Source organism: Molothrus ater, chromosome 13 (assembly GCF_012460135.2).
Source record: "Molothrus ater isolate BHLD 08-10-18 breed brown headed cowbird chromosome 13, BPBGC_Mater_1.1, whole genome shotgun sequence".
NCBI classification, from domain to species: domain Eukaryota; kingdom Metazoa; phylum Chordata; class Aves; order Passeriformes; family Icteridae; genus Molothrus; species Molothrus ater.
Window position 1 is genome coordinate 4421837 of NC_050490.2, and position 24484 is coordinate 4446320.

At 42.1% G+C, this 24484-nt stretch overlaps 1 protein-coding gene across 2 annotated transcripts in view; it reads left to right on the forward strand.

Annotated features, from left to right (window-relative positions):
- Positions 1–24484, forward strand: part of SCAPER (S-phase cyclin A associated protein in the ER) — a 140858-nt gene that overhangs the window by 105294 nt on the left and 11080 nt on the right. For both annotated transcript variants that reach the window (XM_036389682.2, XM_036389684.2), the window contains exons 27-29: positions 2508–2663; positions 12009–12246; positions 15276–15425. In XM_036389682.2, the coding sequence (XP_036245575.1) occupies positions 2508–2663; positions 12009–12246; positions 15276–15425 (544 nt within the window). The remainder of the gene's footprint in view (positions 1–2507; positions 2664–12008; positions 12247–15275; positions 15426–24484) is intronic.

Below are 24484 nucleotides of genomic sequence, written 5' to 3' on the forward strand. Positions count from 1 at the left end.
AATTCTGTCATTAATGAGAATCTTTCACCTCCAGGTCATTGTATCATATGTCATGGGGAGTTGATTAAGTGAGAGTTTTAGGAAGATGGGCAAAGAAAGAGGAGCACTGAATTTTTTTTTTTTTTTCCTATTTGGGACTATTAGACCTGATGCATAAACACCAATTATCTATGTGCTGTCTGGGTATCATCAAATGGGTAGCCAGGTTATTTCAGCTGTGCTCCTGTGGGTAAAAAGAGATAGAGGCAATAGATTAGAGAGCTTTGACATTCCACTTGTGTGTGTGCTCAGTTCCTCAAGGAAGGGAGGGCTCCATGCATCTTCCTGATGTCTCCGGGTGCCAGGGAGGAATAGTCCCAGCAGACTGAAAGCTCACATCCATTTCCTCTCTGCCAGAGGAGCAGCTGCTCTGTGCCCAGGTGTGGGTGGGAAGGAGAGGGACAGTGGGCACAGTTTGCAGGTGTCACACTGTGGAGATGCTGCTAGGGAAGAGAATGCTGATGAGAAAGGTTGTGCCTTTTTGTGAGCCACCATCTATCAGCATGAGCTCTATTTTATTTAGTTCTTCCTCTTCCCTCCTATTTCTCAGAGCTGTTTCCAGCACTCAGCATTTCTCTGTGACTGTGATGTATCTAACACCCAGCTCTGTTCCTGGAATTATTCCACTAATGCAGGAGAACTTGTTTATCACCTGTGTGATCAGGTGGATTGCTTAGATCAAAATTGGCAAGAAACTTAATGCTAGTAACCTTTCATGTTGCTAAATAGAACAGACAAATTTACCTGCACAATGAGTGTGCACTTAATAATCTTTGTGCTTCTTTATGTGTTTTTAACTGCTGTACTTCAGTGGCTTTAAAAATCTTCTATGCTGCAGTTCAACTTCTTGCTTTATATCCAGTGTATTTTTATTCTTAATTCCTTCACTTCTTCCAAAAGCTTTGTGTCACTAGGGTGGACATTGGCAGAGAAATCTGTCTTTGAGCAACAGCAGTGTCTGAAAAATAGGAGGTTTTCTTCTCTAGTGTCAAAATCCCCTGTTCTTTCAAAATCAGACTGTAGGACATGTTGTGAGGGAATAGTTATTTTTAATAAACAGTTGTACTTCTGTGAGAAGCATTATCTAATCAATAGTCTTTATTGACTAGAATCAATATTATTTAATAATGTTCCCTATTGGGTCAAGTTAGGGTGGTCTAGTCAAGTCTGGCAAACTTAAAGCCAGTGGTGTTCCCTTCTCCAGGAGCTCTGTCCTTAGAGCCATCTCTGCCAAGTGCACTTGAGGAGCAGCTGCTGGGACAGTGATCTCAGGAGGGTTGGTGTAGGCAGGGCAGGAACAGGGGATCATTTGTTGTTGTCTGAAGGCAATTGCTTCCCCATGTCTTTTCAGCACAGGATAAAACTGCAGTTCTTCTGGTTTTGACAAGAGGTTTCTCCTGCTTCATAGGAGTGGAGGAAAACAGAGAGAAAATTAGAGGGGAAAGAAAGGGAGATGATTACAATGGACCTTTGTGTCCACAAAGAGAGTTGATCTCACCTAAGTCAGCAGAATATGGTGGTTGAGAAGGGCTAAAGTCTGAGAAGCTGGATGTTTGTGGTAGAAAAGGAAAGTAGGTAAAGTGAGGTGATATCAGCAAAGTGACATGGAAAAATACATCTGTGCATGGTTTAAGTGGAGTTGATACGGATCAAGGTGTGAGAGAACCTGCTGTGGACAGAGAGATCTTGGTACAAGGGTGAAGAGCAGATTTTTTGGACATATGTTTCCAAGCTATTAGCAATTCAAAGAAGGAAGTTCAGCAGTTGTGATCTGAGGATCAGCAATGATGATCTGGTTAATCCTAATAAAAAAGAAGGGAGTTTTCAGTTTTTAAAAAAAGTCACTACATGGTTTTCTCTGTATTGAATTTGATTGAGTCCTGAGGAGATTTTTTGATCCTGATCCTTCTATACTGATAGAAGGTTGTTAATATTCTATTAGTCCCTGAGCTGTTGCATATATGTATTTATAAGAGGGGAACAAAGCCCAACAATTGGCCAGTGGTTGCTATGATGTGTGAATTGCTATAAAACATTATCTGGGTAACATCATTGTCTTCTTGAATTAGTGTGTTCTACAGAGTTTACCTCTTCATGCTAAAAAGAAATTGTGTTGTTGCAGAGCTATCAAGATTATTATAAATCATCTAACTATGGCAAAATTCCATTGTCCTCCTAGCAGTATGCTAAAATAAACATTTACACTCATCTTTCTTGTACAATATAATACAAATTACCCTACAACTCTCAGATCTCATAACAAAAACTACTGATGGTCCAGAGAGCCAGATCTGAGATTATTGTAATTGAAATTGTTTTATTGAACCCTTTTAGAAGGAGTATTTAAGTGATCACAACCTGCTTTTTGAGTGGTTTGATAGCAGAGGAGCAATAATTACTTCTTTTGCAAAGTTACCAAAACTGTTGTGGAACTGTTTTTTGTAATACACTTTTTCCTCTGATTGTAGTTACGTGGTGAACATAGGACTGGTGGACAAGCTGTGCTGCTGTTTCCTGTCTGTGCAAGGCCCTGTGGATGAGAACCCCAGTGTAGCAAGTTTCCTGCAGAGTGCCACAGCAGTGCTCCATGGGATGTGCCAGCTGTGCCAGGCTCTCAGTGGAAGGTGGGTGCACTCTAATGGGATGTGCCAGCTGTGCTGGGCTCTCAGTGGAAGGTGGGTGCACTCTAATGGGATGTGCCAGGCTCTCAGTGGAAGGTGGGTGCACTCTAATGGGATGTGCCAGGCTCTCAGTGGAAGGTGGGTGCACTCTAATGGGATGTGCCAGCTGTGCCTGGCTCTCAGTGGAAGGTGGGTGCACTCTAATGGGATGTGCCAGGCTCTCAGTGGAAGGTGGGTGCACTCTAATGGGATGTGCCAGGCTCTCAGTGGAAGGTGGGTGCTCTGTCTCTGGCAGCTCAGAGCGTGGTGCTCAGGCAGGGGCCTCCTGCTGAGGCTGCCAGCCTGAACTGTGAGACCCACAGGGCCAGAGACAGTGCTGGAGATCGCCTCTGTTCAGCCTCTTACCAGCAATCTGTAATGAGTTATTTGCACTGAACCTGCTTCCTCTGAGCCACCTATCAGAATTGCAAACTTTGCCTCCTTTACTCATCATTCCCCACTGCCTTTTATCACTGATAGTTTGAATCTTCAGTCTCAAAGACTTCAAGAGGAATTCATTATGGGTTAAAATCAACTGTTAATTGATTTGTCTCTATGATTTGTCTCTAGAGCAGCCAATTCAGCTCTTGCTCTTTGAAATACCACTGTCAGTAAGGGAACTCTATTTTCCATAAAGAAAGCTATTACTAGATTTGTCAGGGAATTTTCTAATGCAAAATGCTTGTTGTTGTAACCTAACCAAGGCTGTGGGACGTGTGCATGAGGGTTTGTGCCTGCCAGCAAATCTGGACTTCTGTGGTCTGCAGTGTAGGACAGCTTGACACTCATGTGAGAGTCAAAATTTCAGAGCTTTGGGCTGCACTTCCTAGAACCTACCACACCATTACTGTTACACATTTCAGGAAAAAATCAAGGCTGGCAGAACTTCACAATGCATTCCTGAAGGGTAAAATGATGCTAGGATTGAAAAAGTAGAGCTAATAAAACATAGGATAAGAAACAAAGCTTTAGGTAAGAGCTGTTGCTGGTAGCCAGGGACACAAACACATGGAAAAAGAACTACAAGAAATATGAGCCCAAAGAGACCATCCCAACTTACTGAAATTTCCCTTTCTGAAAACTGCCAACTTGGCATTTTAAACTCCAGCAGAGCACTGCCAGAAGTCAAATACTCACTAAATAAAATAATAAAAATATCACCCTTCTGTTAGTGGAATAATAGTTCTAGCTCAGAGTGAGTAATACAATATTTGCAATTTCTGTAGCAGGCACACACTTCATCAAAATATTAGAGATCTTTGCACCCCAAAATAGTACAGCACTGCAGACATACATCCATCAAGAGCATCTGTTCTTTGCAGCACCAGGATAATTTTGGGGGATTGAGTGTTTTTCTTCACAGTTACACCAAGAAGTATCTGATCCTACCACATCCATAAACAGCAATGCTCTGGATTTTATCCAAAGGTGCTGGTTGTTCCTGATTCCAGGTTACATCGTTCATTTGAGCATGAGAAGAAATGAGAGGAATGAACCTGGAGATTTCAAAACTGTTGTCTTTCACTTCAAGATCAAAAGCCTTGAAGTAACTGATTAGAAGGGCAATTTAAATCACATGTCTTTCATCACCTGAGCCCCTGTCATTTAAGCAGTGTATGCAGAGTGTAATTCTGTCTTGTTACAGCAGTCCTCAGTGCTGGAGGTGATTTAAGTGGAAAAAGGTACTGCCAAACACAGATTAAGGTGGCAGGAACAGAGCTCAAATTTATTGAATTGTTAAATATGTCACACTACAGTAATACATGATGTGTGAGACCTGTTTGCAGCACAAAAGGCAGCCCCTCTGTGAGAAGGACAGATGCCTCTTTCATTCCTGGTGAATGGGGTGGGGGCACTGCAGCCTTTGCAGTGAGCTTTTGTCACTCAGCTCAGCTGATCCAGCCTTGAGCACCAAAGCAGCCTGCCTGTCACAGCCCTCTGTGCATCCCAGCCCTTGATCAGCCAAGGGCTGAGCTTGTTACTGAGGTTTGAGGAGCCCAGCAAGTATTTCAAGTATTTCACTGCAGCATGAAAAGAAGTTTTGCCAAAATAATGGCAGGCTTTCACCATTGTTGCAAGAGCAATTTTGAAATGTTCTTTTCATATATCCTCCTATATAAGATGGTTCCAGGTTGGAAATTTCTTTATGCTCCTCATTGGTAACCAGAGGATGGGGATATAAAATTAATCTGGTTTTTTGTTTTTCAGTGGAGCTTTTCAGGCTGTTACCTGTCACACAGGAAGGTGTCATTCCATATGAAATCCCTGTGGTGTTGCTGTCTGGCTGTGTGCAGATCTCAGCACTCAGCAGTGAGTGGCACAGTGGGAAGCTGACACAGGACAGTAAATACTGGGTGGGGTACCAGGACCACCCCAGGGCTCAAACCAGCCCAGCACAACTGGGAAATCCCCTATGAGCTGTGGGATCCTTCTCCTGTGCATTCAGATCCCACCAGGTTGTTGGGAACTGTACTGCAGCTGTAATTGCCATATCCCCAGAGGGCCAGAAATTCTTGTTCAAAACTCAGGTTTGAAACAATTAAAAGATCGAGTCCTGTGGGTACAAAGTATGTTGGGCCATTTCTGGAGCTCTGAGGTAGGAAGAGCTGTCAATCTGACTTTCCTGCCTTCCTCAAAAGCACATCTCATGAAACTCCAAATTCAGCAGAGTATTTCTAAACCAAGCTCTGGATTGACACCCAGTGTGTATTTGGACAGTTCCTTCATGGAAAGAATTCTGCAGGCAGTGAAGAGATCTCAGCCAGGTCCCTCTCTGCATGTGCCTCTACATCAGGCAAGGTGTCACAAAAATAGTGATTATTAGAGAATAGCCTCAAATTATATATATATATATATATATATAAATATAAATCAACATTATGTTTTAAATGAGGTCTGTGGTTGATATAATGTAGATGGTAAAATTTTAAGACATGAATTAAGAGACTTCTTTTATTACTGTGGTAGACTTGTAGGGGAAAAAAAGTCCAAAATCATAGAGTTAGATACAGTAAAGAAAAGTCTTACTAATGTAGAAGCATAAATTGGAGGATTTTCAATTTTAAAATCATAAAATGTTATTGAAATAAGGGAATATATTCTGAACATATGTTATAAACATACCCTATTATAAGAGAGGGATTTTCTTTCCATTAATGATCAAGGTCTTTAAAAAAGATTTAACTTTGATATTGATCTTACTTTTCAAATTATCATTTTTGATACTGGCTAATAAATGCTTAATTGATTCTTTTAATTGAAATTTTGCTGTGGATGGAATAGCACATTTTCCAAACACGGTGGAATACACATAAAAGAACAATTGTTGAAAACCTTAATAACTTGTTATCCTGTTTCAAGCTTGTTTTGATACTTTTTGTCCTCTTCTCTTACACAGAGAGAATCATTGTGGGTGGCTTGAGACCTCCAACTGGAAGTCCCATTTTTCTGATGCTGTTTTGCATCTATAGCTAACAGTGGAGGTGAGAGCTCCTTCCTCCCTGATGAGTTTTTTTAAAAAAAGCGTATGAGAGCTGAAAAGAGGACATTGTCCCTTATTGTTTGTAGGGAGAAATCAGAAAATGCAACAGGTCTGAATATTGAGCTCTCTCTGCTGAGCAGGTGAACCTGGCATTTGATACTTAGACTTGAAAATTGTGACCCTGGTAATGCTTAACTGACTTTTGCTCACCATTAGGAGTAACAGTAGCCAGAATTGAGAACAGAGACATTTTTATTAACCTGAAATAAATCAAAATATTAAATACACTTTGTATGGAATAACAATGCTGTGTGGCCATATAGACCTCTTGGAATCTGTGTGGAATTGCAGATGTCCAGTAGCAATGTTCAAGATGACAGCCCTGTTTTCCAAGTGTATCACTGGAAGTATGAGAGATTCAAGGCCTCTTTTGAGCCCTCAGGTCCTGACTACACATCTGGAATGTGCTTGGCTTGTACCCACAGGACAGAAAACAATGAGCAGCCTGGAATGCAAGGAGCATTAATGAAGGCATGGGCCTCCCTGCAGCCTCAGCTCAACCTTCCCTAAGAGCAGGGGGAGCACTGAGTGAGCATCTCCATGGCAGGTCCTTAATCAGGACAGCAAAGGTTCTGCTTGTGTTCCTGTCTTCTCCTGTACTGCCCAGAGTTCATCCAGCCTAGATCCCCCTTTCCCTAATTCTCTGGACCTAAGGCTGCTGTCCCAGAAGTTGTTGCTCTGTGGAGGGCTGGAGTTAATGCCTTGTTTCACTTTTGCCCATGAGTGTGAGTGAATGAAGTCCCCCTGGCCCAGAGTTAGTGCAGGGAGCAGGGGGAAGCAGGGCAGCACTGCAGGGTGAGGGTCAGTCACTGGGGCAGCACAGCAGAGAGCAATAACACAGATCCAAGGGGGATACTGCATTGTGCATCAGGGAGTATTGCAAATAATAGTCTCTCAAATTATGTAGGTCCTTGGGAGCACCAGCTGTTCAAAATTTTTGCTGTTTTCTCTATTTAAAAATTGCCTTCAAGCTTTCTCATTACCCCTGGAAAAGACAGTGCCAGAGCAGTGCAGTAATGAAATAGCTGCTGTTCTATCCCAGAGCAGTGGTGGGGTGTATAAATGTGTGTCAGCAGCTAATGAAGCTGTGGTTCCCAGCTGCAGAGGCAGAAAGCTGCAGATGCAGGTCAGGCCCAGGGAAACCCTGCCTGTCCTGCCCCAGATGCACAAGGGGAAGTGGCCTGGGCTCACTTTTATTGCAGTCATTAAGATAATGTCTGTTTTGGCTGCTGCATGGGGAATCAGATGTAAGCCTGTCTGAGCCTTGGTTTTGCTGTTAAACTCACTCTAACTTGGGTCTGAAGTTACTGGAAGGCTTCAGTTCATCACCTCTGTGCAGCACTGCAGTCAGTGGGAATTGCAGCAAGGTCTGACAGGTGCTAAATACTTCCTTGTTCTTCTTTTATTATTATATTATTTGGCCTCTTTATTTTGACATCTCTTTCTAAATAAAATAATTTAGAAGCAAAAAGTACCGATGATAGTTTTTAAATCCTAATAATAAAAAACCCCAACAGATTATATTCTAAGCCTCTTGGAAAGTCATGTTTTCATTTCACTCAGTGTTTTTAATCAGGAGTATATATTTCAAATATACAAACATTATAATGTATACCCTTAGAGGGGCTTGTCTGCTTGTTAGCTCAGCCAGTTTTCAAAACAATATATTTTCAGATATAAACAGTTTGCTCATATTGAAGCTTGGAGAAATTGTAGTTTTATACTTGTTCTGCAGAGTATGCTGTTTCTTATCAAGCTGTATTGAATTCCTGTTTTTAATAAATAGTGGTGTATTTTAAGCAACAAAGTAACACTGCTTAGTATCTTTCTTTCTTTCTTGTGATGGATATATCCATATTTTTTAATTCTTAAACTCTTTTTGTATGTCATAGATCACATACCAATTCCTGAAAGCCCTTGATGGCCAAGCTGAAAATCACAGTGGCAGCCCATAATGAAAATTTGTGCATTTCATTAAACCCTTTTTTTTTTTAAGATAGTGCAGGTTGTTTGACCATAATATAAATATTTGTCTGTTCTTCTGTATTTATATTTAAGACATAATTATTGTGACTGTTAAAGTCACAATAATTATGAAAGCTTGTTTGTTTTCCCAGCTCTGTCAACCAGTGTTAAAAATCCAGTGGGTCTTGCTTCCCTGCAGGGATTAATAGAAGAGGTTTTGTCCATAGTGACTATTTTACTTTTGCAGCTGTTAGAGACCAAATTCCTTTAAATAGGAGAATTAAGAGGAATTGCAGCTCTAGGAATCTGATCTCTTAACTTCAGTTATGTAAAGTCTGATTTTCTGGTGTGACATTGTTGTCTTATGTTATGAAGGTTTTGGGGGTTTTTACTTCAGTCTGTCCCAACAGAACTGAATTTTCATTGGGCTCATGTTTTGAGGTGAACTAAAAATCTGCTAAATGTATGAAACCCAGTGTGGTGCAGACTTGACAAAAATCACTCAGCAGTAGAGGCAGAGGTTCATGCTTTATTTTACATCATTTCATTTAGGTTTTTTTCATTCTAAAGCCCATAGCAAGTACAAGTAACTTCTTTTACCTTTTTATTGTAAACATTTAGGATTAAAGTGGTGGAACCAACAGTTCAACAGGAGCCAGTGTTCTGTTCACATGCACATTAGCTGTAGTACAGGCAACATCCAAAATAAATTTTTTCTGGCATTTCCTTCAATCCATCAAATGTAGCAGACAGATTTTTAATTTCTCTTTAACAGTTTTGTTCTGTACGAACTTCAAAATTTTTCATCTTTTGTGTGAAAAAACTAATGCTTGCATTTAGTTATTTTACAATTGACTTTTTAATGTATATTTTGATTCATTCTCTGCCCCAGAGCAGCACAAAATGGTAAAAGGATTTCATCCAGCAATGTAAGCTTTCTCATATGGAATTGTTTAAAAATAATGATGGAGTGAGAGTTGAAAGCAAGCTAACTTTAACCTTTGGTAAAATTGGTCAATCTTCTGATTGCACAGAGTCAGAAAAAATTCTGTGAGGTATCATATGCAGTAATTAATTTGGGGTTATCATTTGACTGTGAGTGTACTTTTCTGTTTTGTACAGCTGAAAAAGCTAAGAGTGAAGTTAGGAAATCCTGGTTGGCAGGAGGAGCTGTGCTCTCATGTGATCCTGTGGCAATAAACATTCTAGTTAGTCCAGTGTAACTAAGTGATGGTTAGCACATTTTGGCTACTGCATCCTGCAGGATAAATCCTGGGATACCAGGGAGCCCAGACAGAGCAGAGCTGTGCTCAGGGTGGTCCCAGAGCTGCCAGCTCTCCCTCCTCAGGCCTGTGCCTCCCTCCCTGCCAGGCTGATGTGCCAGCACACCTGGAACTTTGCAGCAGGGATCTCCAAAGGCACAGCTGGCACAGGCAGGTGATGGCTCTGGGAGTGTCTCTGCTGACTCCATTCACACACACTCACTTAGAGACCACAGAGCTTCAAAATGAAGATTTGGGGCATGGATTCCAGGCACAAGGAAAGCAAAGCCCTGCCATAAATTGTTGTGCAGCATAGCCCCACCCAAACACACTTAGAACTCTAGGGGTTTTTTTCCACTTTTTATTCTTTGTGGAGTAAATCTTAGGGTCTTAAGGAGAGCAGACACAACTGTGTTGCTTTTTTTCTTACTGTGTGTTTTACTAAAGATCTGATTTTTGTGTCACAGGCTTGTGGACTACTCATGCAGTGTGGGGTGGTTTTTGTGCCTCAAAGCTTCAGGTGTCCCTGGAGTGGGTCTGGGACATTGGTCCTGGGGGTAGCAGCAGAGGGTACAGCACTGAACAGCTTTTTCAGCAGCACTGAATATTCACAGACTGTAAATAGAAATAACTCAGAAATTGTACCCATTAGTGCTAATTTCAGATGAGAGCACTGCTTACCTCATCTGGTAAGGTAAAGGTAAAGAGGGGACAGTGGTGGAAACAGATGGGTGCCAGTAGAGCAGGTTGTGTACAGCCCAAATACTGCCCTGTCATACTCAGCTGAGCCCAGGGCTGCTCTGGGACCTGGGGAAAACAGGTTCCTCATCCTGCTCTGCCTCTTTCCCTCCCTGAGGTCCAAGGAAGGGATGGAGTGCTGCTGACAGACAGAAATTCTTGTGGGCAGACATTGGTTTGGGTAAGGTGGTGCTTTCTTGCCTGCTTTATTTGCTTCACTAGGAAAAGTGAAAAGGACAGAACAAGATGATGGTTGCCAAAACGTGGTCGTTGCTGAGCTCATGGTTTAGTTTCTCTGTTGAAGAAGTCTGTCTGCAATTGTAAAAAGCAGGATTAGTCAGCCTGCCTAGAATCTGTGTTGGAAATGTCACTGGAGCCAGTGTTTGTAGCAGAGGAGTGCAGGGTGCTCCTGGTACAGATACAGAGAGATTATTGAGAGCTGCTCTAGTCAAGGGAAATCCTTCTGATTCTGCTCAACAGGAATATTCTGAGCCCTGTGAGTGTCTGGTCTTTGCTTTCTTAAACTGAGGTCTTCAAACTTACAGATTATTTTAGAAAATGGTTCTGATTTTCACTTCCATTTCCTTTGCTTTTAGTAGTTATAAAAGGGGAAAATACCCTCATTTAAGTTGTCCTTTTATAATGTTTTCTCATATAGTCTGTCATATTTTCTTTTAATTATAGCAAGGAATCATATATACACTCAATCTGTGTAGTCTCTTTTGATATTGACACTTCCTTTCTTTTTTTCCTTTTTTTTTCTTTTTTTTAAGATGGAAATATAGTAGATGAGGTAAAAACCAGTCCTTGATGTAGCATATTTTCATTGTTACTGTTTGCTGTGTTTTATTATTTTAGTGTTTCCTTTGATTACCAGTATTGACAAAATATGTTTCCAAAATGAAATTCAGGTAATTTATGTTATTGGTTTGAAATAGAATTCAGAGAATATAAAACTTGCTGAATTATTTTGAGGCTTCACTTTGGGGTTGCCTACCCTGCACATATTATTTAGCCTCCAGGGTAGTGATACTCTTAGTCTTCCTTAGTAGTTGTCCTGCATCATCCTCTGGATTATTAATAACGTGAAAAAACATGAGTAGTAAAAATCGTGAAGGATTATGTGAAGTATTTTTGGAAGTCTGGATGTGAGAATGGAAAGGGCAGTCCTGAGTTATTTGCCTATCTGTGCTGATATCCAAGATAACCAAAAACCTTCTCCATTATTTTATGTGCACACCCAGAAGGTGGCAAAGGGACCCAGTCTGTGTGCATGAGCTGTGCTGGTTTGTGCTTCCCTGTGCTTTGCTGCCCTGCTGCACTCTCCCATAACAGCATCTGCCTGAAGTAAGGAGCAGTGTGTTTTCCTACTGCTCCACACTTCATTCTTGAATTCCTGCAGACCCGTTTGATTAAGATCGTCTGTTCCCAGTAACTTATTTCGCTACTTAGGTAGGCAGTTTGTTCCAGTGCCTGCAGCCCATCACTGTGAGAGGAGAGGCTCCAGGGAGTTCTCCCACTGCTGCTGGCTGCTATTGCAAGCAGCAAAGGTGAGAGCAGGCTGCTGACCCGAAGCAGGGCTTGCATGCAGCCCCTCCGTGCTCCCAGTGTCCCCAGGCTGGGCGCTGGCAGGATGTGAAGCAGGATCCCGAACGATACAGCTGCACTGCAATTAGAGAGAGCATGAGACGGTGCCGCAATCATTGCAAGTGTTTTCTGGAAGTGCTGTGGTTTCGGGGCACTTGCAGGATCAGGCTTGCCCTGGCTCCCAGCTCAGTGTGTCACCTGGCTGTTCCCTGGCAGGTGCTGCAGCGTGTTTGACAGCGGGCGGCAGGAGCCCACGGGGCTGAGCGCGGCTCTGCAGGCCACGGACCTGGTGGGGGTGCTGCACATGCTCTACTGCGTCCTGTTCCACGGCACCAGCTCCGACCCCAGCACTGCCAGCCCCAAGGACAGCTACGCTGCCAGCACCGTGCAGGTGGCCATCCAGAGCTTACGGTTCTTCAATAGCTTTGCTGTTCTTGACCTGCCTGCCTTCCAGGTAACGGGTGTTTTAAAACTTTTCGTAGTGGGATGATGTTAATTATTGATTATAGCTTTGGACTAAGTTTTGTCTTTAAGATCTTAGTTACTGAAGGAGTTTTTAAATGTTAGATTTTGGGCATGAAATTTCTAACTGTTGTTATGTCTGCCATATAGCTGTGGCTGATGACTTTAACCAAAAAGTGAAAATTTAGAATACTGAATCAAATCCATTATGTTTTCCAACTTATTTTTTACTTGTTTCTAGCATAATGCTTTTTATATTTATTAAGCCCCAAAAGTGTAAAAAGAAAAATCTTAGTCCAAAGGATGAAATAACAGTTTATTTTATGTGAAAGGATTTGCTTGTATTATAACCACATATTATATTTTCCAGTGCTTTCGGGGGCCAATTGATTTAAGATTGTGCAGCTGAAACTGATAATCACTTGATATAATTTCCTTAGCAAGTAAAATTTTGTTGACCAAAAATTGGAAAATATGTTTTCATAATTTTTATTAAACTAAAAATAAAATTGAGTCCTGAGAAGGACTATTTACCTTTGTCTATGAACAGAGTTCAAGGGTAAATGAATGATTTTGCCATACAAATAGTGGTATATTTCTCAGGTAAGTTAGTAAAGTTGTATTGTTAATATCAAACTTGTCAGAAGGCATTGCTTTGAAAACACATTTAGCAGCATCAATCTTACACAATTCAACAGAACAGTTTTCTTTTCCATTTAATGTGTAATTTGTAGTGTGCTGTACCACACTCTCCGTCTGAAGTGCATTAAACTCAGCAAGAGCTTTTCACAAGTGAAGAATTTAGTGTGGCTCCTTCAGCTGGTGTTTCTTGCCATGGACTTTCAGTACGTTTGGTATCATCTGTAACAGCATCAAGACTTGTGTGTGCAGCAGAGTTCAGCTGCAGCACCAGTCCAGTCAGGGTTTGTTGCAGGGACAGAAGCAGGATATTGACTGGAGTTTGATTGCACACACTACTGACTCCATTTCTTTCTGTCAGTCAAGGCAGTTCCCTCCTGACCTTGGTTCAGCACTCTGGGTCTGTGACAGACTGGCTGTCTGTGTGCTGCTGTAGGTGTTACAGGTGTATGCCAGAGTCAGCCTTGACTGGAACAGGTACACTTGGCAGGGGAGCTGTAGCAGATCCCACTGGCTGGAGGGCTGCTCCCTGCTATCCCAAGAAACCACTGGTGTTTTAAAACACCAGCTCCTGCTTACCCTGTCTGTATTTACCCTCTACCCACGCTGTTACATCCCAGCATTTGTAATAAACAGTCAGCATTAACCTCCAAACCCCATGGTCTGTGTTAGTCTGTTCTACCCAAAATGGTTCAAGTCAGTAACTCTTGCATGAAGAACCCCAGCAGTGGGAGCTGCTTCTCTCAGTTCAGGGGCACAGGGCTCTGCTCAGGAGGTGTCCAGCTGTTTGCTGGACTGTGGGGATGCTGTTGTGTGTGATGGACAGGCACCCTGAGGTGTCCAGCTGTTTGCTGGACTGTGGGGATGCTGTTGTGTGTGATGGACAGGCACCCTGGGCTAGCTCAGCAGCTCTCCCTTCCGTGCATTAATGGGATTTGTTTCTGTACTGTTTAAAATAACATCCACCTGAGGCAGTTTGCTGGACACTGACCCCATGGGCCATGGCAGGCTGGCAGACAGAAGAGGGAAGAGCCTCCTGTGTGATCATTATCTCTAAGGAATAGTTTTATCACAAATTGGTAGGACTGTGGAATAGGAGTTCTGATTAGCAAAAGAGGTCTGGTATTCTCGAGTTTGTATTAGCACAGATGGCTCATGGGTATATATTTCATTTAATTTGACAGTATAAACAATTGAAAGATGGTAGTGAGAAACAGTACAGGGTCCTGAGCTGATATTAATTCTGGCTAAAAAGGAAGCATAGTTTCCTTGAAAAATTAGTTTAACTTTTATACACAAACTCAGGTGCCCTTTGACCTGTTGTTATCAGAGGAGGTCAAACCCAGAGCACTGGGTCACAGCATGCACAGGCAGCACTAATTAAATAAGGATGGACCTGAGAACATGGCATTCACATGACATAAAGCAGTAAATGGTGGCTGTATTGGGCATTAAATTTTGAAAATACACTGACTTACCAGAATGCTATTGAAGTTCAAGATCGAAAGCATCCACAGCTGAGCCTGCTTCCACTGTCAAGGATGATCCTGCTTTTCTGGGTGTATTTGGAATTCAGCAGGACTAAACTATGCCACAGCCTGGGATTTATGTATATATATTTACCACAGGCTACAAGGTAGAAAATGAAGAAAACTCTGAAATGAAAGAGATTTTCTCAGGCCTGCATTGCTGTTTCATTAGAGCTAGGAGACTGTCATGCTCATTCCTTGTGCTTTAGTTTTCCCCTTTGACCCTGTGTCGCTCTGTCTGCTTGACATGTTTATTAAATAGAGGCTGTAGGCTGCACAGATAAAATCTAATTCTGAAGCTCCACGTTACAGCTATTTGCCTACTTTTAAAAAACATCCCAAGAAGCTTTGCAGCTGACTGTTCTCTCCTTTTGGATGTTTCTAACTTTTTGTAATGTTTGAAAAGTCATTATTTGTTATTAATCATTTTATTCCATTCAGAGCGTGAGTTATTAATGAGAAATGCATTTTGCTCTGTTGCAAAAATGAAGATGGTTTGGTTTCTTTTGCTTATTTCTAAGAGATATTACTAAATATTCCTGGATCATGTAATGTATGTCAAATGAAATTGTCAACCTAATGCTACACTGAATGTCAGATAAGCAGAATCGAGTTTTTTCTGTGTCCCTTGAAAATTTGAATTTATTCTTGCTTCTGTGGCTTTTAATATTATATTCCAGTTGTGAACAGTAAGCAGCTGAAAAAAGAAATCTGATTGTGGCCTTTCACAAGGAAGAACATAGTCTGTACTTTGCAAAAACACCCCAGAAGGGTGCAGTTGGTGTGTATGCAATTCACACAAGTTCTAGAACATGCTGCTGGAGTGTGATTTCTGTTTCTTGGTGTTTTTCAGTCGATTGTGGGAGCTGAGGGGCTGTCCCTGGCCTTCAGGCACATTATCAGCTCCCTGCTGTGGTACTGCTCTCAGCATACCTGTGAAGGATTGCTGCACGAAGTCATCATTTGTGTGGGCTACTTCACTGTAAACAACCCAGATAACCAGGTAAGGCAAATGGAAAAGGGGCTCAGAAGTTATCAAGGGCACATTTAGTCATGGATCTCTCATTTAGTCAGGAAATTCATCCCCTCAGCATTGCTTTTGAAGCACTTGGGATTCTGTGAGCACAAACGGATGTGTTTGCTAAAGAGAAACTGAAGTTGTTGTTAAGACAAAGACATTGATTTTGTGTGTCCATAAGCAAACTCCATTTGTAGTTCCTCTGCTGCCATTGCATTGATTTGAACTGGCCTTGCACCCTGCCAAGGCACACTTAGCCACTGATATTTTTAATTCTAAGTTAGCTTCACATCAGCTTAATCAGATGGTTGTGGTACCCAAGTTAAACCTTTTTAAAACCAACTAAGCTACTCTCCCATGAAGACTTGACCTTGGATGCCAATGTAGCTGTCTCCCTGCTTGCCAGTGCTCAGGTCTAAGCCATTCTTCTCCATGAATCTTTTCAGTCATAAACTAAATGCCCTATTCAAGAAACAGTGAAAATTCCCCTTTAGCTTCCTTAATTGTTGTCCACTTTTGCCACTGGACTCCGTGACCTCTCTTACTGGCTTATAAAGTAAAACAGACACAAAACTCAAAAAATATTTCAAATTTATTGGTCTTAAAAATCTCATGGTTTCCTCAGCTTATCTGTAACATCTCAGGGTGTATTGGGCAGGGCTTGGCACTGGCTCTTGGAATATGAGAAGCTGACTCTGAGTGTGTAGGTACTGCATTACAGTGCCCATGTGTTGGGTATGATTCAGGTGAATGCTGCATTTTGGGAAGGTACTCACTGTGTTCTCTCTGTGTGCTCGTTCCCTGTTCTGCTCAGCTTTTGGGATAGGGGTTCAGGGTGAGGAGCTCAGTGCCCTCAGTTCAGCTGATGAACTGGAGGAAGTGTTAAACTTGTCAGGAAAGATTTTAGAGAAAAGCTGCTCTATAACATTCTTACAGTTATTGGCTGTAATTGGAACACTGTAATATCTTAAAGCTGACAGTGCTGTCACAAGTATTATATAATTATACAGTGATGCTTCTGTGGGATTGGCCACAGCTGGAGGGAGGATGCTGCAGCCTCCCTACCCTGTGTGACCAAAATCCCACTCGGGATCTGGATCTGCCTGTTGGCAGCACTTCAGAGCGGTCATTTTTAACCCTGTGTGGTGCTGATGCCATTTTGAGTCCCTCTGCTGCCCCAGGGTCGAGCTGGCCCCAGCAGTGACAGCAAACCCTGTCATCTTCTCTCTGCAGCTCAAGGATTTCTGTTCTGGAACAAAGTCCAAACAGATGGGATTCATTGCATGCAGGACTTGGCACTGCAGGAGCAGTGCAGCAGAGAGGTTTCCTGCAGCACAGGGGCTTCCTGCAGCTCAGGGGGTTCCTGCAGCACAGGGCTCCTGCAGCACAGGGGTTCCTGCAGCACAGGGTTCCTGCAGCTCAGGGGGTTCCTGCAGTACAGGGCTCCTGCAGCACAGGGGTTCCTGCAGCACAGGGGTTCCTGCAGCACAGGGGGTTCCTGCAGCACAGGGTTCCTGCAGCTCAGGGGGTTCCTGCAGTACAGGGCTCCTGCAGCACAGGGGTTCCTGCAGCACAGGGGTTCCTGCAGCACAGGGTTCCTGCAGCACAGGGGGTTCCTGCAGCACAGGGCTCATGCAGCACAGGGGTTCCTGCAGCACAGGGGTTCCTGCAGCACAGGGGTTCCTGCAGCACAGGGTTCCTGCAGCACAGGGCTCATGCAGCACAGGGGTTCCTGCAGCACAGGGGTTCCTGCAGCACAGGGCTCCTGCAGCACAGGGGCTCATGCAGCACAGGGCTCATGCAGCACAGGGGTTCCTGCAGCACAGGGGTTCCTGCAGCACAGGGGTTCCTGCAGCACAGGGCTCATGCAGCACAGGGGTTCCTGCAGCACAGGGCTCCTGCAGCACAGGGCTCCTGCAGCACAGGGGCTCATGCAGCACAGGGGCTCATGCAGCACAGGGCTCATGCAGCACAGGGGCTCAAGCAGCACAGGGGCTCCTGCAGCACAGGGGCTCCTGCAGCACAGGGCTCATGCAGCACAGGGGCTCATGCAGCACAGGGCTCATGCAGCACAGGGCTCCTGCAGCACAGGGTTCCTGCAGCACAGGGGATTCCTGCAGCACAGGGCTCCTGCAGCACAGGGCTCCTGCAGCACAGGGGTTCCTGCAGCACAGGGCTCCTGCAGCAGTGCCAGCAGTGCCACCCTGCCATGCCAGCAGTGCCAGCAGGAAGCTCCCTGGGGGGAGCCTTGGGCTGGGCCTGGGCTTTCCAGCTGGATCCTGGAGCCTTCAGCTTGTGCTCCTGGGGCTGAAGATGGCCTCTGCAGCCCTCAGTGTCGGGTTTAGGGTTTCAGGCAGACAGCCCTGCTGTGTCAGTCCTTCTCATACCCTAGAAGCTCTCTTTTAGGGTGCTTTGCTTTGGAGCCACCAATGTCAGATGTCATGACGTGCTTAACTTTTTATGTCATTTCTAATATTCCTCGTTAATGAGATTTTAACTGAGGCAGTTGGGTTTGGCTTTTTTGTTTAAAAAAGCATTTTGAAAAACTGCGGCTTTCCTCACTCAGGTACTTGAAAAATACTGGGAAGGATTTTTAGTGAAAGGAAGTAATTTTTCTTTTACTACCAGGCAAAGCAGTATGACTTGCTTATGGTCATTATTTTAAGGTGCTCTTTGTGTTGTGACTTCTACTAGACAGGCTGCTTTTCATGGAGGGGGAAGTGCTTTCTATTCATTCAGTTATGGTTGAATTTTTTATTATGTTAAGAGCTTCCAATTTTTTCTTCCCTTGTTGATCATCTGGGGAGTCCTACTAAAAATAAAAAATTGGTCTCACAGTGAAAGTTTTCAAATAGTAGGCTTGAAGTCCTGGCAAGTACAGTGTAATAAAAATAGATACACTAGACTTGAGCTATGAAAACAAATTTCTATAAAGCCAGAAAGCTCTATTTAGTATTTGAATCAACTTTAACTGAGTCCATAAATGATGTATTTCAAGGCAGATTCAGGTTCTTCTTGCAGTCAAATACGCATTTGTTTGTAGTTTAAAGTCCTTTCCTCTCTACATTTGTATATTTGTATTTCTTATTACAAACGGAGGTATGTTTTCATTCCTTTCCATATTCAAAACAGAAAAGGACAAACAGTTTGGAGTTTTCAGCATCCCTTTTTGTTGTTCCTTTTTCTATCCACATCAACAGATAAATATCCAAAGCAGCATACTGGAAGAAGGAAAATAAAGCAACTTAAAAAAAAAAAAAAAAAGTGAAGCAGTTCCCCAGTTTGGAGAATAGATAGATTTTTTAAAACAGAAATTTTACGGCCTGTCAACCTCAGCATTGACCTTCTGTAGTAGTACTGTGATTTAAGTAAGTGAACTACTACCACTATGCAGTCAAAATCATAAGAGGGCAATTTCCTAAACATTTCACATTCATAGAACAAAATCTTCCAAGAGCATCATATGCCAGTCATTTAATATAATACAGGGTTGGCTTCATTTGTTATGCTGTCTGTAGAAGTCTTTAGAGTTAACTGAGTAGCAAATGAAGAAGGAATGAGGAAAGTGCTTTTCTCTTGTGCAGCTTGGAGCCTGAGATTTCCCCCCAGCTCCTGCTGGGTCCCACCCAGAGGCTCTGCCTGGGCTCCCACTTGGTGTTTGCACCACGCCTGGCTTTGGGCAGCCCCAAGTGATTCTGTCAGGAGCACTGAGGACAATGGATTCCTGAGGAACACATTCCTGAGTGTTTTGATAGTGCTTGCTCTGTTTATTTTAAAAAGGCTGTGATTTTGCTGACTCTGCCCACATATAATATATTAGTAATATTCCCTTCCTTCGTTCCTATTTTGTTTTAACATTCATAAAGCTTTTCCAGGGCAGCTGCTGTCACTGAAGAAATAAATCAGTTATGGAAGTGCAAACTGCAGAAGGCAAGGAGTGTTTCTTTAATATTTGAAGCTCTGCAAAGCCAGTGGTGAGCCTGAGCTGCCCTGTCTGTTCTGTATCCACACGTGAGCTCTGTTTACTGCAGAGCCAGACAGCCCCTGCTCACAGCCTCACTGGGCATCTGCTCCTCGGGAGGGACCAGCAGGGAAAAGGGATTCTCTTGTTCTGGCCACCATTTAATCTGCTGCTATACAAAAACAGGTCCCATGATACCAAGGATGGACATTAAAACTAAACTGTGTAATAAAAATAATGTCCAATCTTTCAATAGCCAACCCTACTATATCAGACTGTAGAATTACAGTTTCTAATTAAAATAGTCTTGTTAATTTAAATTATCCTTCTGTTTCATTACATTTTTATTCCCTTTTATTGTTTGACTTAATTAGTATAATGAATATAATTATCATGTGCTGTCAACTCACCTTATTTGCATATTATATTGAATAATTGAATGTGGTCCTGTAATTAAATTAACAGGAATGACAGATGATTTGCTTTCTTTCACATTGCTGCATTGGGAATAGAAATCTTTCCATATTCATTGCAGTTAGGGAATATTTTTCATCTGGAAAGTCCTCACAAATCAGATCCTCAGACTCAGGATCTTGCTGATAGGCTCCAAAAGAAGTTGCATTGCTATGCCTTTCTTTAAATAAAAATAGCTTTTGTTCTGCCAGTCTTTGGTACACACTGTATTTAGAATGCTCTAGAAGAATCCCACCAACTTTAAAGGTTTGTAAGATATGAATTGGATGTTTCTAGAAGATACAGTTGCTAGACTGCAAAATAAAATCTCTGCCGAAAGAGTTAGGAAAAAGTGTGTGCAGCTTTTCAGAACTTTGTTATAAAAATAGGCTTGTAGATAGAAGTAAAAAGTTCTCTCAGAAGTTTTTCAAAAATTTACATGCACACTATGTGTCCTTGAAGAAGGAATTTCATTCCCAGAAGTCTTCCAGCTGCATAAGTCTCACTTACTTCTCTGTCCAAACCCTCTGTCCCCAGACATTTGTGTCCTTAACAAGGTCTGTTACTATAAACTCTAAATAATTGAAATGTTAATATCTGATGATCCATATGCTGAAAATAGAAGCACGTGGAATTAGATTTAATAGTATCAGTCACCTACTAGAAATTACTCCTTGCTATACAGGAAAATTTGTTGCAAAACATGTTTCAGGCATCCCTGCTAACTCCAGGTAAAGGAGTAAGGAGCAGTGAGAGTACAGGATATTTTGGGAGGGAATTTCTCCCATGTTAAATATGTAAAATACCACACAGCAGTATCACAGGTAAAAATATAATGTGTAAAGAAATAGAAATACTGTATGGTAGGCATAGTTCTGAAAGGACCTTGAAATTTAGGACTCGCTTGTGGCACTCAAAGCGTGGTAGTTAGTCCCCAATAAAGGTTTCATTCCAAGATTATTTTCCTTTTTTTGTTAAATGATTGCCTTATGGTCATATTTTCTTCTAAGCATTTTTCCTGTGTGGTAAGTCCTTCTTTTGTCATAAAGTAGCAGGAGCCTTTGTCCCACAGTGTGTATCACAAATATCTATCTGTGTATGACACATCCTAGCTGTGGTTATAGGTACTGGGCTGCAAGGAACACTTACAAAGGGATTTAAGATTAAAAGTGACCTTCTGGAGAGAAATTATTTTGTGGTTTTGACAGAGTTAGTACATACTGAGTTTTAGGATGGAGCCAGTTTTCTCTAGTGTTAACAGGAAGGAAGAAAAATACTTCTAAAATGGAAAAATTGTGAAAATAGAAGTCAACAGGAAAACTTGCAAGTTATAAAAATATGTAGAGTTTCCATATGGGTTGTTTACTAGAGGCAATCATTAAGCTTTCATAGTTTATGTTGCTTTTGGGGCTGTGGAGGAACTGGAACAATTTTGATCTGGTAGGTGGACTTTATGAAAATATGGCAAAGAGGCAGGAATTGGTAGTTACCATGCAGTTAACATCCCTATCTGTAAGTAAATAAGATCTAAATTTACTTAATTCTGATTTTATTAGTTTCTTCTCAAACAGGGATTTTTAGGAGTATTGATTTCATGTTGAGGTTACAGGTTTTTTCATTAAAACTTCTTTTAAAAGCCCCACACCCTGATGTTTTAAAGCTTTAGAGGTTTGAACAAGAAATACCTGGTAAATTTTGTGGAATATCTGATTTTGGCAAGTGAGTGATTAATGTGAAGTTGTAGTCTTGACTCACATTTAGAGGCACTTGAGCTTGTGAACAGAAATCCCCTGAGGATTAAAGTGCCCGAGTTAGAGCTGAGTACATTAAGGCAGCTCTGTAATGTATGCCTTGGCTCTCACAGCCTTACATCCTCAGCCACATAAATTCACTTAAGTGAACCAATGTCTTCAGGAGAGATGGCATTCCTGTCTGGGCAGTCAGGCAAAAGTGGGGATGCCTTTTAGGTAATTTGTCAGACACCTTTGTTGTTGTTTGAGCTTCCTGATGAACTTTTTCTTTTAAAGAATGATCTATGACAAAGCAAATCAAGTATGTCAGAAGCATTTGGGACTGCACATTCATGACTGCACATCCTGATTGTATTTCTAACATTCCAAAATACATCCTGGATTTTGGGGGGTTTTTGAGAGGAGGTGGGGAAGGTAATTTAATATGAGCAAAGACTTAACATGAAGTAAAGTGTATTTAGTTTCAGTTCATGATGACTTGCTCGTTCCTGTCTGGAGGAGAAGAGAGAGTGTATGGGAATTAGTGTGAGAAATTAATGCATTTGGATTTATCTTACTGTCTTCCTCTCAAACTGTAAACACGGAAGGATAAACTTATCTCTCATTGTCATAAAAGCCAGTAATTTCATCAGCCTTCAATACAGTCCCTAACTGAGGCTTAGAGAAGAGAGGGAGCTGCTGCTGCCTCCGGACAGCCGCGTTCTAATCTCACTCCTGGGTTAGGATAAAAGGAGTTTGGTGGTCTCGGCTTAATCCCTGGTGGAACTTCGTCCACATGGAGAAAACACCGCAGAGTTTGGCGTAGTCCTGCTCCATCCGCAGTTTGTTCCCGCTCGGAGCTGGGCTCGGACGGAGGCAGAGCTTGCGCAACTCCGCTGCCGCTCCCACCCAGCGCGGCGCTCGCCCTTCGCTTGGGAACCGCTTTTCACACGGACACTTTCAACATTAGAGTCTAAAGCCTGCAAATCTTTAATCAGCCTTGCGAGCTATTGTCTGTCTCGCCTGATGTGTGAGGGAACTCCCTGTGCCTCTCTCATAAAGTCTCGGCTGCCGCGGCCCCGCAGAGCCGCCGTGGCTGTGCCCGGCCCCACGGCGAGGCAGCGGCGGCTGCTCTGTGTCCCGGAGCTGACAGCTCTTCCTCGGATGCTGCTCCGAGGCTGGCAGCCTGCGAGAGCCCCGGAGGAGTCTCTCCAGCCCCTTGGCTCGTGTTCAGCTCCGGTCACACTTGTTTGAAGCGATACTGAAACATAAAGAACAAAATGCATTAATGGAGTACTGTGGAAAATGTTGCTCGTCTTCCTCTCCCCTTAGTAAAGGGTAAATTGGAGCTTGTTTTTCGTGGCAGAAAAGAACATTTTCTTGCTCTCTCTTTGAAGCTTTGTCTCAGACAGCTCTGTAATATGTCCAGTGGCTCAGTGTTTCACAAGCTTTTTAGTTGATGATTGGGTTCTTTGACAAACCCTTTACATTTCTTGTGGAAACCATAAGACAAAACGTGCTAGGAATAATAATTCCAAGACTATATAGCTTACTTGTGAGTAGAGTTCCAGAGTGTGACAGGAAATATTTGCTTTTGAAGAGAGAAAATGCTCTGAGACACACAAGAAGATTTTATGTGTTTTAGACTGTAATGTTGGAATTATTCACACCTTCTGGGGATTTTGACCCAAACTAGCAGTTTCCAAGGGTGCTGGCAGAAACCTCAGCCAACAGTTTGCCTGAACTTCTGTTGACTGGTCCTGTTTCTTCTCTGCCCTTTAAATCATCTTCATTCAGATCAGTTGGATTTCATTCACAGTAAATGACTGCAGAGCCGTGCCCAAAGCAGCAGCCTGAGTTTAAAGGGGTTCATCATCGAGGCTGGGGATGTTATCTGAGTGTGAAGATGATTCTTCAAAAACAGTGCAGGGCTACAAAGGCTAATTCTGATCACTTCAGGGCTCAGAATAACCCCTGAGGATCCGAGATGTGTCGTGATGGATTTTTAATTTTATCTGACAGAAGATAGGTATTTCTCATACATTGGATGTATAATCATACTTTCTGATTTAAAATTATTAGGCCAACACTTGAACATACGAATCTTCTGTTACATTATTGTGGAAACAATGAAGCTTAGAATTTTCTAGAAAGCAGTGATACCCTTTGGTTTTACAGGGTCCTTAAGTATATCATTAACACAAAGTGTGAGAACAACCTCACATTTAAATATTTATTTTTATGTTAATAAATGCTAAAATGCTGTCACTCCAGAAGTTAGGCTTTTCCTTAATACCTTCTCCTGGTCAGATATTGGATTATTATTTTCTCCTAGAGCTTGGACAAGTATTAAATTCACAAGTAACCTCAATGCATATTAGAATTGCTTCCATTTTCCTTTCATCACATTGTAACGAAGTTTATATTTTACAATATTTGTTTAATATTATTTATTTATTGTTAAATTTAATCTTACATATACTTCATTTATTGTCTTATAACTAAGAGGACATGTTAGTTGTCATTTTGGGCTGCATTTTTTCAAAAGCTTTGTATAATGACCTTTTGCTAGATTTTCCACTAGCATCACTTTTGATAAATATTTTTACATTTCCAGTGCATCATTGTCCTGGTGGTTGGCCCTTGTCCTATCTTAAATGTTCATATGTCTTAGGATAGTTACACAAAAACTGATGCAACAATTTTTTTCTGTGATGTATACACAGAGCACCCTTGAATCTGCTTAAACCATAGAGCTCTAAAAGGACAATGCTTAGAATGTGCTTTATAGGAAGGCTGATGTTATTCCTGAACCACTCTTATCTTCCCTCTGAAGACTTACATGTGACACTAAGAAAATAAACACTGGAATTTTTCAAATAGACAAAATTCTTATTTCT